This window comes from Ustilaginoidea virens, chromosome 1 (genome assembly GCF_000687475.1).
Source record: "Ustilaginoidea virens chromosome 1, complete sequence".
Classification (NCBI taxonomy): Eukaryota; Fungi; Ascomycota; class Sordariomycetes; order Hypocreales; family Clavicipitaceae; genus Ustilaginoidea; species Ustilaginoidea virens.
Window position 1 is genome coordinate 2,529,372 of NC_057316.1, and position 12,534 is coordinate 2,541,905.

The 12,534-nt window shown below is 56.2% G+C and overlaps 4 protein-coding genes across 4 annotated transcripts; 3 read left to right on the plus strand and 1 right to left on the minus strand.

Annotated features, from left to right (window-relative positions):
• Window positions 1-4,539: 4,539 nt before the first annotated feature.
• UV8b_00483 (uncharacterized protein) lies at window positions 4,540-5,886 on the plus strand (the record flags this gene model as incomplete). Its single annotated transcript, XM_043137981.1, has 2 exons — window positions 4,540-5,051; window positions 5,139-5,886. 2 exons carry the CDS (start codon window positions 4,540-4,542, stop codon window positions 5,884-5,886), a joined length of 1,260 nt encoding a protein of 419 aa, XP_042993915.1.
• A 663-nt stretch (window positions 5,887-6,549) lies between these two features.
• Window positions 6,550-7,834, minus strand: UV8b_00484 (uncharacterized protein; the record flags this gene model as incomplete). Its single annotated transcript, XM_043137982.1, has 2 exons — window positions 6,550-7,552; window positions 7,677-7,834. The coding sequence occupies 2 exons, from the start codon at window positions 7,832-7,834 to the stop codon at window positions 6,550-6,552; spliced, it is 1,161 nt and encodes a 386-aa protein (XP_042993916.1).
• Window positions 7,835-8,287: 453 nt separating this feature from the next.
• UV8b_00485 (uncharacterized protein) lies at window positions 8,288-9,974 on the plus strand (the record flags this gene model as incomplete). The annotated part of the gene is made up of 2 exons (XM_043137983.1): window positions 8,288-8,400; window positions 8,531-9,974. 2 exons carry the CDS (start codon window positions 8,288-8,290, stop codon window positions 9,972-9,974), a joined length of 1,557 nt encoding a protein of 518 aa, XP_042993917.1.
• Window positions 9,975-11,108: 1,134 nt separating this feature from the next.
• Window positions 11,109-12,451, plus strand: UV8b_00486 (uncharacterized protein; the record flags this gene model as incomplete). The annotated part of the gene is made up of 3 exons (XM_043137984.1): window positions 11,109-11,145; window positions 11,393-12,068; window positions 12,184-12,451. 3 exons carry the CDS (start codon window positions 11,109-11,111, stop codon window positions 12,449-12,451), a joined length of 981 nt encoding a protein of 326 aa, XP_042993918.1.
• Window positions 12,452-12,534: the final 83 nt, after the last annotated feature.

Consider the following 12,534-nt stretch of genomic DNA (forward strand, 5'->3'; position numbering starts at 1 on the left):
GGCTGTTTTCGTTTCTGGGGGGGAAATGAAGACAGTTTACACGAGGTATGGGTGCGCTCAAAAATAATGCATGTATTCATGTACGATAGATGAGTCTATTTTTTTTCCCTTTTTTCTTCTTTTCTTCCTTTTCTTTTCTTTTTTTTTTTTTTTGGGATGGAGGGGGGGGGAGGTTTGGGGTGTGCAGGGAGGGCAAATCACGGCGTATCCAATTTGATTTCCTGTCTTTGTCTCGCTACTTTTTTTTTTATGCTTTTTCTTCTTTTTCTTTTTTTCCACAATGACTTGGTTTTGGTTCTTGGTCAAGAAAACAGCATGAGCATGTCGCATCGGAGTTTGGCTTTTGAAGGAGGTCATGATGACAAAAAAAAAAAAGCACGGGGCAGGGCAAGGGCGAGCGATTCAATCATGTTGGGACAAACCCGGGGAAAAGGACTTGTTTTAAGCTCTTGTTGTTTCCGAATTCCTGTCTACACAGCAGTCAATTCTAGCGCAAGCAGCGTGAAGCAGCGTGAAGCAGCGTGAAGCAGCGTGAAGCAGCATGGCTGGGCTGCACACTCGCGTTGCACGGCATTCGAAACGTATCCGCGATTTGGCCTGGCCGGCTTACCCTGTACCTGTCGCCCTCCAGCTTGTGTCCCCTAGAGAGCTGGCAGCAGAGGCAGCTGGCGGCTGGCGGCTGGCGGCTTGATGGGTGCATGTGGGTAGGTGGCTTGACGCAAATTCTGGCCTCAGCAGGAAACTGGGCTCCATACCGACATGCTCATTGGCTGCGACTGACCCGTTTGTAAGATGCGGGTCGGCACATGTAACTAGCGACCACCTAGCCTGGACAAGCCCCATGTGCCCCTTGCATGGATCTTCTGCGCTGGGGGGGGAAGGGGGGAATGTTCCTCGTAGAGTCAGTCTACTATGCGCCCGCGCGCCCTGGTCTGATGTTTCTTTCTGTTTTCTCCTTTATCTCTTGCCTGCCCCTTTGCCCAGCTAGTTTGCCTTGGATGGTTGTATGCTGCAAACAGAGCGGTGAGGTGGCTCCTACACGGGCTGGGTGCTTGGTGTTCTTGTTCTAGGCAGAAGCTAACTCGTCTCGTAGGATGATGAGCCACAATGGCCAGCCACGCACGGTGCTGTGTTACCAACTCGGTACCAGGGCTGGAGAGCAGGTACATACCAGACCCAAGGTTATGCTTTGCTCCGCAGTCCTACTCCGTACTCCGTGCTCCGTACTCGGTCCGCACTGGGCAAGCAGAATGAAAGGCACTCCACACAGTCTGCCCACCAGCCGGCCGGGCAAATATCCGCTTGGATGACGGAATGGCACGTTTCCCCACCCTGGCGAGATTGTGAAATGAATCGCCCAATCCACGCCGGCCCCCGCAACGCATGCAGCTTGCTCCTTTCCTTGGTGACGGACGGGAAGGTCCTGCGTGCTGCAGAGTGACGGCGGCGAGACGGCGGCGTTTTGCGTTTGCTCTTGCGGCATTGTGTAGGGTAGGACGCAGGATTGCGAGGGGCAAAGGGGCAAAGGGGGGAGCGATGGGAAGAGACATGCGAAACGGGTGTATAAAGGGGGGAAGGGGGGAGGGGGCGAGCGAGAGAGGGGGGGAGGAAGATGGATGGAATAGGAGGAGGGTGGGTGCCGTTACGACTCGTGCAATGGGCCGTGGAAAAGGATGGATAGTAAGAAAAGGAATGACAATGACGAAGAGAAAAAACCAGACAAAAACGAAGGCAATTCAGAACGGATAGCTAGGTAGATACCTCAGGTAGGCACCTAAGCGAAAACATCCCTTGGCATAGATTAGGTTAGGGCTGGTAGTGTTCTATACTGTACCGTACCGTGCTGTACCTGAGGGTAGCCAAGCACCAGAGTAAACAACCGGAGTAAACACCGCAGCACCAAAGGGGAAGCCTCCGTTTGGCAGAAAGCCATTCCAAACGTAATTTCTTTTTCCTTTTCTTTTGTCTTTTTTTTTGTTTTTCCTTTTTCTGGAAGGGGGGGCTGGGGGGGGGGGAGAGGGTGGGGACGAGGGGAAAGCAAATAAAGGAAAAAAGAGAAAGAAAAAAAAAAACCAAAAAACCGTTGTGCTTGAACTCTGGAACGTGTGGACCAACACTACACTCTCTAGTAGGAGGTAGGCAGAAAGCAAAGTGGGCTTATAAGAGCTTTGCCCCAGGCACCCAATTCTCGGCGCTGGGGCGCGGGCAGTGGGCAGTGGGCAGTGGGCAGATGGGATGGGTAGTAGATCATAAGCTGCGTGCTCCGTACTTCTTGGGTGGTGTAATGCTTCTGCCACCGAACCAAAACCACCACCCAGCACCAAGAAGAAGAAGAAGAAGAAGAAGCTCTCAAGTTCATCTTCTAACCGGGGGTTCGACTTGATATGTATGACCAAGTGTGACCACCAAGGGTGGACATGCTGCAGACGTCGCACGAAATGCACGGCGATGGGGCAGCGGGCCAGAGGGACGTGATCCGGTCCACCGTGCTGGGGATGAAGGAGGCTGGCTCGTACTACATACTGCACCACAGTTCAAGCGGGCGAGTAAGGCGCTTGAAACGGGTTGGTGCCGGTCGTTATGGTCGTTATGTGGTGTCCCCCCCTCCAGACTTCCGTGCTTGGTTTGGTTGGTCCTGCAGATTCCCCAAGGCGACGCCATCCTCGGCGAGCAGCATGCATGCATGTGCCAATGAATGAATGAATGAATGAATGAATGAATGAATGAATGAATGGACGACCAACACTTCTCAGCCTGGGTCGACCGTCGCCAGCATAACGCGTGGGGATATGCACCGATGACAAGTATGTACTGTACTCATGCACTCGGCAACCACCATGGCCCCATCCAGGAGACAACAAAGGACTCGGCTACAAGCAGAAACATCTGCTGCGCATTCGAGTTGTGCTGGTGCCGGGGCAGGCAGCAGGGGGGTTAGTTGATGATGGCAGTCGCAGTCGCAGTCGCAGTCGCAGTCGCAGTCGCAGTCGCAGTCGCAGTCGCAGTCGCAGTCGCAGTCGCAGTCGCAGTCGCAGTCGCAGTCGCAGTCGGAGTTGCGCTCGCAAGACAGGCCCGGCAGGCGTTAGTCTCCCGTATCCGGCCACGAATGGCTTCTGACTGGCGATGGAATCGAGGCTTCGTTGGTCAAGCACAATGAGTTTCTCTCATTGTCTTGTCTTGTCTTGTCTTGTCTTGTCTTGTCTTGTCTTGCATCCGGTGCCGTGCGGGACCACGGTAGAGACCCATGACGCATTGAAAAAAGTGTCAGCATTCAGAGATCAACAGTCGTCTGTCAAAGCCGTCACCGTCAAGAAAACAAAAACGGCGATGCGATTCACGCAGGTAGTTGAGCTGCTTGGTGATGCTTGATGCTTTTCTTTCCCTTGTCGTCACTGCATCGTGAAGCCAAAGCCCGTCGTCGTTATCGTCGTCGTCGTTATCGTCTTCGTCCTCAAGCCAATCAGTTTGTTCATGTCCCTGAGGCTGCCTCAGTCAGTGCTTTGACCGCCTTCCCTTCTTGCATTGGCAGGCTCGACTGGTTCAGGCAAGGGGTGTTCCTGCTCAAAAGGTGAAAAACCTTGGCCAAATGGACGGGGCCAGGCTCAGTGGTGGCAAGCAGGGGTAGGTAGGTCCTGCGTGGAATGCGTCAATCCGACACAAACGGAACGGGGGGAAAAGGGGGGGGGGGAGAAGCCACGCCTTTGGCAAAGCATGCAACACCATTGGCTCTTGCCCTCCCCCCTGCCCCAGTTTTCAGCTTGCAGCCTGACGCTTAGTGGACCCACTTCGGCAGGCTTGCAGCCAGCTGCCGCCAATGGGGCCGGTCGGTGGAGACTTGGCGACTCGAGAGGGAAAAATTTCCTCGGGAGCTGCAGTCGGTTGTCGTCAAGAGGGCTGCGCTTGTGTGTGCTGTGGTGCTGTGCGGTGCTGTTGCTATTGCTGTTGCTGTGCTGTGCTGTTGCTGTTGCTGTGCTGTGCAGCGTGCTGTCTTTTCCTGGCCAACGCCGCCAGAAAATCATCAACTCCTCCTCCTCCTCCTCCTCCTCCTCCTCCTCGCTCCTCGCTCCTCGCTCCTCGCTCCTCGTGCCTCCTCCTCTGCACACACTCCTTTCCATCCCTTATCCTGCGCCGCTCCCCCCCCCCTTCCCCCTTCCCCCTCCTCCCCCCCCATCCATCCGCGTTCGACCTTTCAACCCTGTTCGATCCATCTTTTCCCGACCAGAGACCCTCCTCTTCGTTCTGCATCTCACGATTTTGCAAACGGGCAACCAGTTTCGTTTCTCGCCCGTCCCTCTCTCCCTGCCTTGGTTTGGTGGCTGTCCAAGATCTACTACTCCTACTCCTAGCTGTGGCCCAAACCTTGCGCGGAGCCCCTTGCTTGCCGCACAAGAGTTCACTCCGACGTCGTTGAGCCAGCATTATCTCGTCTTCAGCCTACATTCCCATCATCCCCGAGGTCTCAAAGTCTATTCAAATAAACCTCCCAACCACGGCATCTCTCTTGAACCCTACTTCTGCCCGTTGCGCAAAAGGTTAATCATGCCGTACAACACGCGCCGCAAATCGCTCTCCCTGCCCAGCCTGGGCATTCACATCCCCGTCACGCATGCCGCTCGTGCTGCTGCTGCTGCTGCTTCCGCCACCGCCGCTTCCGCAAAGCTCTCGAGACTGCCTTCGTTTTCGTCATCATCATCGTCGTCGCCGTCGTCGTCGTCGTCGTCGTCCGCGTCGCCGACCCGCTCAGCGCATCGCTCAGATTCCACAGCCGACAATACCACGGATTCTCATCCGAGCAAGCGTTTGAAGCGATCGCACGCTGCGGCTTCCGCGCTGGCCCAAGCCGTCAACCAACAAACGCCCCCTTCGTCGCCAACTCCTGCCGCCAGCGTGGAAATGTCCGACGCGGATGCATTGCCCAAGGTCCATCTCCGAGGCATCAATGACGACATTGTTGAAGCATCCATAGTTCAACTACAGTCTACCGCCAACCGGCCTCATCTCATCAAGGAGTTGGCAACCGTCTTGTCCCAAAAATTGGCGTCGGTACAACAGTGAGTTCCCCCAGATAGATCGGTGGAGCGGTTTCAAACAACTTCATCCCTGCGGGGCCACGTCGCTTACACTCTTTCTGAACCCAGGTCTGCCAATCCCTGCGCCATCATTTCTTCGCGCTTAACCACCTACATGAAGCGACCCTGCTGGAGTGCGCTCTCCCCATGCCCCCTAGCCAAGGAACTCGAGACTGTCCACCCGCGCCGAACCTACTTTTTCCTCACCAGCGGTCCTCGGCAGCCTCTGCCAGACCCAAGCATCTCTCAGCCTCCTCGCCACCCCACCAGCATCACACCTTCCGTCTCCTTGACCGATGATTCGGGATCCGACGATATCGAAGCTCGCAGGCGAGACTTGAGCCCATCCCCCGAGGTTGATCTTTCCTCTCCAGAGTTTGACGACATGGAAGACGAAGCCGCCATGCCTGCCACGCCTATAGGTTCCTTCAAGTCTCACAACGACCAAACAAGGCAAGGCCGAGACATGCGACGGGACTCTCCTCCTCTAGAAACCGATGAGCGCGAATTCACCCAGACGGCCGATGTTTTGCAGAAGCGCAAATTGGCGCACATTGAGACACCTCCCGCCCCCGACACGGCCGAGCGTAACTTTGTTCTCGAGTGCGGCTACCGAGACGACATATGGTTCGGCGACCGCGCTCTGTCATCCGCCACGCTCTTGGCTAGTCCGGCCATCAGACCGAGCACCATGTCAAGCGTACGCAAAGAAGACGAGGCCGAGAGTTGGCTGAAGCTCAACAAGCTTTTCGAATGGGATAGAACCGCAGAAAGCATTGAAATTGATGAGCTGGACTGCCTGTTGGATACCTATTGATGATGAAACTGCTTTCCTCGTTGGCACGGTGATTTTCTGTTTTTTTTTTATTGTTTTTTTTTTTAATTTGCTCTTTTGTTTTGCAAACGGCGCTTGGTGCCTGGAGTAGGTGGTATAGAGGACATGGATGGCCTAGCCGTGTTGTGGTTGAAGATTGGTACGATTCATGAGATCTCCTCCCCTCCTCATGTTTGTCTCGCCCCCACGCCGTCTCAACTTGAAAAAAAAAGCTTGTTGTAAAAAGTACATGTAATATAGATTGTCTTTTTATGTTTTCTTTTTTCGTTTTCCATTTTCTTGTTTTATTTTCTTGTTCTCAAGCGATATGTATGAGAAGACGAAGAGACTCCCAATTCTGTCAAAGAGCCAAAAAGAAGGACTGAAACTCTACTACCGTAAGGAAGGAAACCTGAAACAGTATCTGATTTCCCACTTTTTTTTATTTTTCTAATTTTTTAATTTTTTTCGCATCTAACGCAGGTACCACCTGCTATACCATGCACAAACACCAAAGAGATTTGTATGCCGATCCTGCCGATCCTGCCGATCCTGCCTATCCTGCCTATCCTGCCTGCCTGCCTGCCTGCTGCTTGCAATCCTGCTCTGATGCCATTCGCAGCTTCTGAGCTCTCAACACTTTGTGCCTTGTATTGCTCGAGCGGGTCAGGCAGCTTTTGGCCTCATCCGCAGCTCTACCCAGACAAGAGTGCCCATCTGCAAGACGTTGGGCCGGTCCAGCCGCACCACTTCCAACCCTGGTGTTCTCTTCACTGCTTCTTGGACAAGCGCCTCCACGTCTCGGTTCCACCAACACCCATACTTGGCAAAATGCTTGGCGGCATTCTTGTCCAGCAAACCGTTGACTATTCCGTACCACCCTTTGCCGTGCTCAAGCAGGAGGATGCGGCCGGAGTCGGGTTTGACAGCTGATGCCAAGTTACACAAGACAGCCACAGGATCCGATACAGAGCAGAGCCCAAAGGTCTGCACGATTGTATCGTACGTCGCACGCGCGGGCGACTTGGCCGCTGCGGCCACCGGTGGGATCGGGTCGTGGGCGTCGGAACGGACGAGCCGGACACGATTGTTCACAAAGGAGGCTTGGCCGCCGGCGTCGTCGACCACGCTGGGGCGCTCCGCGACGGGCTCCGAGTCTCTGATTGGCGCAACGGTCTTGACGAGCCGATTCCGTGCAACGCCAAGCATATCGTCGGATATGTCCAGGCCCGTAAAGGACGTCACGCCTGACGCGGCCGACGAGGGGGCCTGGCCCAGCCCCCGCCAGTCGTAGTACTCGAGGTTTCGGCCCGTGCCCACGGCAAGCTCGAGGACGTTTCCTCTCGCCCGAGCGGCCAGTCTCTTGCGCAGCGCCGTGATTCCCATCCACCACTCGGGCCAGTCCAGCTCCTTGTCAAACTGCTCGGCATTGTCGCCCGTCAGGGCCGGGGGGCGACCGGTCGGTTTGGCGTGCTCGCGGGATCCGTCGCAGCAGGGGCGCGGCCTCGCGGAGGCGGCGGCCGTGCCGACAATGTACAAGCCGAGGAAGCCGGCGAGAAGGGCTGCGCCGCTGAGGGGCAGCCACGAGCGCCGCCAGATGGATTGAAGCGTGTCTCCCTGGCTTTTGGAAGCCGACGACGGGGCCGGGAGTGCAACATTTGGCTTGTGACTTTTGTGCGGCAAGGACGCGGGAGGTTAGGACCCAGCGCGCGGAAAGTAGGTAGTTTCGAGCAAAAAGAAAGCGGTGGGGGGGGGGGGGGGGGTGTACTGACTTTTGGCGAGGTGAAACTTACGGCTTATACGGTCTGGAAACGCGCGGTGAGGGCCTCGGCGCAGCGGGAGGGGGGGGAGGCCCTGCCTTGGGCGTTCTCCGAGGCGGCTTGGACGAGGAACCTGCAAGGCGCCGTTGCGAGATAGTGGCTCTGGCAAAGCCACGGGTGATGGTAATCATTGGTGTATCATGGCTTTGCTCGACAGCGAGTCGGACAGAGTTGGAGGAGGAGGGCTTGCTGAAGCCGGAATCCAAAAGAAGAAAACAACTGCCGCAGCCATTCATTACTCGGTCCGAGTTACTCCGTGCCTGCCTTAGGTATTATACCTTAGCCAAACTGAACCGGGTGGGGCACAAGTGGATGGCGTCAGGTGCTACAGTACGTACTCCGTACTGGGGGAAGAAAACCTCAACGACGAGTGCTGCTGCGAAATGGACCAATGGCAGGCAAGCAGCTGGAACTGGAACTGGAACTGGATAGAAACTCGAGTGCGTTCCGTCATCAACAACAATGCAGCCATCTGGGTTTCGCTCGGATCTTGCTTTCATCGTGAGGTGCACGGAAAAACTTGATCTTGCCAACAACTCCAATGAAGCAGCGTTGTTGCACTACGCGGAGCCGTGACTGACATCATGGCCGGACATGGCGACCTGCAGGAGCTGCTGCGCATGTTCACCGCGCGCAAGGTGCCAATGATGACGGCAATGGGGCACATCAAGTCGTTGCAAGCCAAGAATCTTCGCACGTATGAGAGACCTGCTCCCACCCCCCCCCCCCCCCCCCCCCACCCTCCCCCGGCGGCAGGATTGAAAGGAAAAAAAAGAAGAAAGAAATTAAAAAAAGAAAAAAAAAATCAGTAACAGCTTGCGGTGTAGGATCCAGCAAATCGCCGAGGCACCAGCTTCGACAGTCGAGTCAGCCATGTCAGACTCCAAGCTCGCAAGGAGCCTTCACACGGCATGCAGATCGCACGGCAAGAAGATGGAAAAACGCGCCGCCGAGGTGTCCATGTCCTCGTCGTGCAAAAGGGCGAAGCTGGAACCCCATAAGCGCGACTTGGACCACGGTTCCATGAGCGCAGAAGAGCTCGAGGCCTCGCTTGAGTTGCCGCTGGTGCAGAGCGAAGACATGATCCGCCAAACTACCGTTGTGACCAACAGAGCACCGCTGGTCCTAGCGTTCGCCGTGGAACTGTTGCGCTTCACCATGCCGGAGCAGCCGCCCAGCAGCAGGCTGAGCCTGGCCCAGGCGGTAGTGAGCGCCAACTCGAGGACAAAGGCGATAAGCATCGGCATCGAGAAAGCGCCGCGCGCAGGGGAGGAGGAGCACATTGCCAAGGGCCAGCCAAAGGTCAGGATCCTGGGGAGGGAGATTCCCGTCCTCAAGCGAGGCGGATACACATGGAAACCGGATGAGAGCGAGGGGCGGCAAGGCCCAACGGCAGGCAACAGTGGCGACGCACACGGGGGGCAGCCTTCAACGGAGAGCAAGGCATGGGCGGCAAGTCAAAAGCTGACGAGCAAATCATCCACCTTTGTGGCACACGCAGCCAGTCTATCGTCCCCTTGCATGCGTTCCAGCTTGATGAAGGGGCTCTTGAAGGAAAAACCCGAGCTGGAGACGGCGACGCATAACGCGTGGGCCGTTCGGTCGCGCTACGGAAACTCGCCGCTGGTCCAGGAGGCGTCCTTTGACGACGGGGAGTCTGGCTGCGGCAGTTTTCTGCTGGGCATCATGCGAGAAGCGGGCGTGACCAACACGCTGGTGGTCCTGACAAGATGGTACGGAGGCATCATGCTTGGTCCGGACCGGTGGCGGTTGATGAGGGAATGCGTCAACGAGGCACTGTCGTCGCGCCGACGAGCATGCGCGCTCGCGGGCGAAGCGCTCTGGGGCTTGGACCCGGAAAACAAGACGCCGTCCCAGGCAACGGTAGGGATGCCCATCCACCGCCCCGAGAGAGCGAGGAACTATCTGCTGCAAAGCTTTGCCGCGGCGCCGTCGGGCAGCGCCGGGGGCAAGACCGGGGGCAAGAAGACGGCGGCGGCATCGAGCGAGGAGCGACAGGAGAACCTGGGAAGGCTGCTGGGGGCGCTGAGGCTGCTGCTCAGCAGCTGGGCAGACGTCTTGCCAAAGGAGGAGCTTGATCGACGAGCCTGGAGCTGGTATGTCGCAGTGCGACCGGATGTGGAAGCCGGGCCGTCGGGCTGGGGAGCCAAGGGGGAGTTGAACCTGGGCAGGATTCTCGACTTGCGGCGGTTGGAAGAAGCTGCTTGCGGAGAGGGTGAGGGAGACGGCGGCAGGGTCGGGAATACATGACATGCAACGGGGATGGCGATGGATATTTCATCTGCTGGTTGGGTTTTTTTTTTTTTTTTTTTTTTTTTTTAGATTCCCATGTCCTGCATATGTGGTATGCAGTGAGATGAAGTTGGGGTACATGTCGAAAAACAGGTGCCTTTGTTTCTTTCTTTCTTTCTTTCTTTCCTATTTTTTTTTTTTTTTTCAGACAAGGAAAAAAAAGAAAAAAAAAAGGAAAGAAAGACAAAAAAGGAGGAAAAAAGACAGCAAGAGAAGAAAGAAATCAAGCCTAATGGCAACGTGAAGCAGCCGGCTAGCTGGTCGTCCGGAATCAACATCCAGTCGTCAAGTTTTGGTGGTTTCAAGTTGCTGTCCCCAACAAGTCAATCTTGGGCCACAGGGGCCACAGGCAGGCAGGCAGGCAGGCGGGCCAGGTGGCGGGCTAGGTGGCCAGGTGTCTGGGCCCCACGGTTAGGTTATACCTGCTAGGTGTGCCCAAGCACGCAGCCGACTTGCCGTCAACGGCGCTGGAACCCGCTGGAACCCGCCCTGCCCTGCGCCTTGTCTCATTGACTCCGGTCAGCAAGGCGCGTCCGCCCCGCCAGCTGGCTGTGGCTGGCCCGGTGACCCCGCGTCGTCGCGAAGCCCCAGCGTGTGTGTGTTTGTGTTCTTTTGGCTGTGTTTTTTGTGTTTTGGCCCCTCCCTCGCTTACCAGGGCGACGGATCCGGATCGAACTCGACTCGATGCTCCCATGTCCGTTTTGTCGTCTTGTCGTCTTGTCGTCTTGTCGTCTTGTGAAACTCTGCTTCTTCTGCCCGTCGCTTCGCCGCAAACTTGTCCGAGGAAAGAAACAAAAGGGGCCGAGAGACCAGGATTTTCCCCCCGTCGCCATCACAACAAAGCATTGGCAGCAGCCAGAGACGGACTAGACAGCTTCTTGCCACTTCGCCCCTGCAGGAGAGCTGCAGCATCTCGGGGCTTCGCTGGGAAACCGTGCGAGTGGACGGGCGAGTCGTCGACCCCCTCGCGTGCGTTGGGTTTGCATTTCGCTCCGTTCTGAATAGCGGCCGCGTCGAAGCGACCGAGCTGAAGCGACCGAGCCGAAGCGACCGAGCCGAAGCGACCGAAGCCAGGTAGGTAGGTACTGGGCCATGGAGAACTACCAAAAGTTGGAAAAGGTTGGCGAGGGTAAGTTTTAATATTTATTTTATTTTATTTATCTATTCCCCCCCCCCCCCCCAGAACTCGGCCGGTTCTTTGTTCCCAGGCATGCGGGGAATGAAAATCCCCCACGCGTGCAAACGAGGCTTTTACCATTGTCGTCATCATGATGAATTACAGGGAGAAGGCAGCAGAGGCAGCAGAGGCAGCAAAACACAGAAATCAGAGAAATCAGAAGAAAGAAAAAAAAAAAAGCATCGCTGACCAGACACAGGCACGTATGGCGTCGTGTACAAGGCCCGCGACCTCGCCAACAGCGGCCGCATCGTTGCGCTCAAAAAGATCCGCCTCGAGGCCGAAGACGAAGGCGTCCCCAGCACCGCCATCCGCGAGATTTCCCTGCTCAAGGAAATGAAGGACCCCAACATTGTCCGGCTGCTCAATATTGTTCACTCGGACGGCCACAAGCTCTACCTTGTTTTCGAGTTCCTCGACCTGGACCTCAAGAGATACATGGAGGCGCTGCCTGTCAGCGACGGCGGACGCGGGAAAGCCCTGCCCGAGGGATCCTCGGCCACCATTCTGCACCTCGGGCTGAGCGACGTGGTGATACGCAAGTTCATGATGCAGCTGTGCGACGGCATCAAGTACTGCCACTCGCGAAGAGTGCTTCACCGCGACCTCAAGCCGCAGAACCTGCTGATCGACAAGGACGGCAACCTGAAGCTGGCCGATTTCGGGCTCGCCCGCGCTTTTGGTGTACCGCTGAGAACGTATACCCACGAGGTGGTGACGCTCTGGTACCGCGCCCCCGAGATCCTCCTGGGCGGCAGGCAATACTCCACCGGGGTCGACATGTGGTCTGTTGGCTGCATCTTTGCCGAGATGTGCACGAGGAAGCCCCTCTTCCCCGGCGATTCGGAAATTGACGAGATTTTCAAGATTTTCCGGTACGCTTGCTCGCTCCACCATGTGCAAAAAAGGGAAGAAGGAGAAGGAGAAGATGACTATTTCTGCATTTCGAGGAAAGCCCGTGCTGACTTTGCCATGAACCTCCCCCTGTAGTGCTCTTGGTACCCCAGACGAAGAAGTCTGGCCCGGCGTCACTTCATACCCCGACTTCAAGTCCTCGTTTCCCAAATGGAAAAGGGACTATAGGCAACCTCTCTGCCAAAACCTCGATGAAAAGGGCCTCGAGCTTCTAGAGATGATGCTGGTGTACGACCCGGCCGGCCGCATCTCTGCCAAACAGTCTTGCAACCACCCATACTTTGAGGACTATCTCGCCGAGCAGCAGGAAGAAGTTGGCCGCATGAATGGCTACTACAATTAGAGAAGGGTGGTAGACCCATGTGCCGCAAGACACTGACAGCCAGGACAGAGCATGCCCAGTATGTATATGCCATTCGCCAGCGA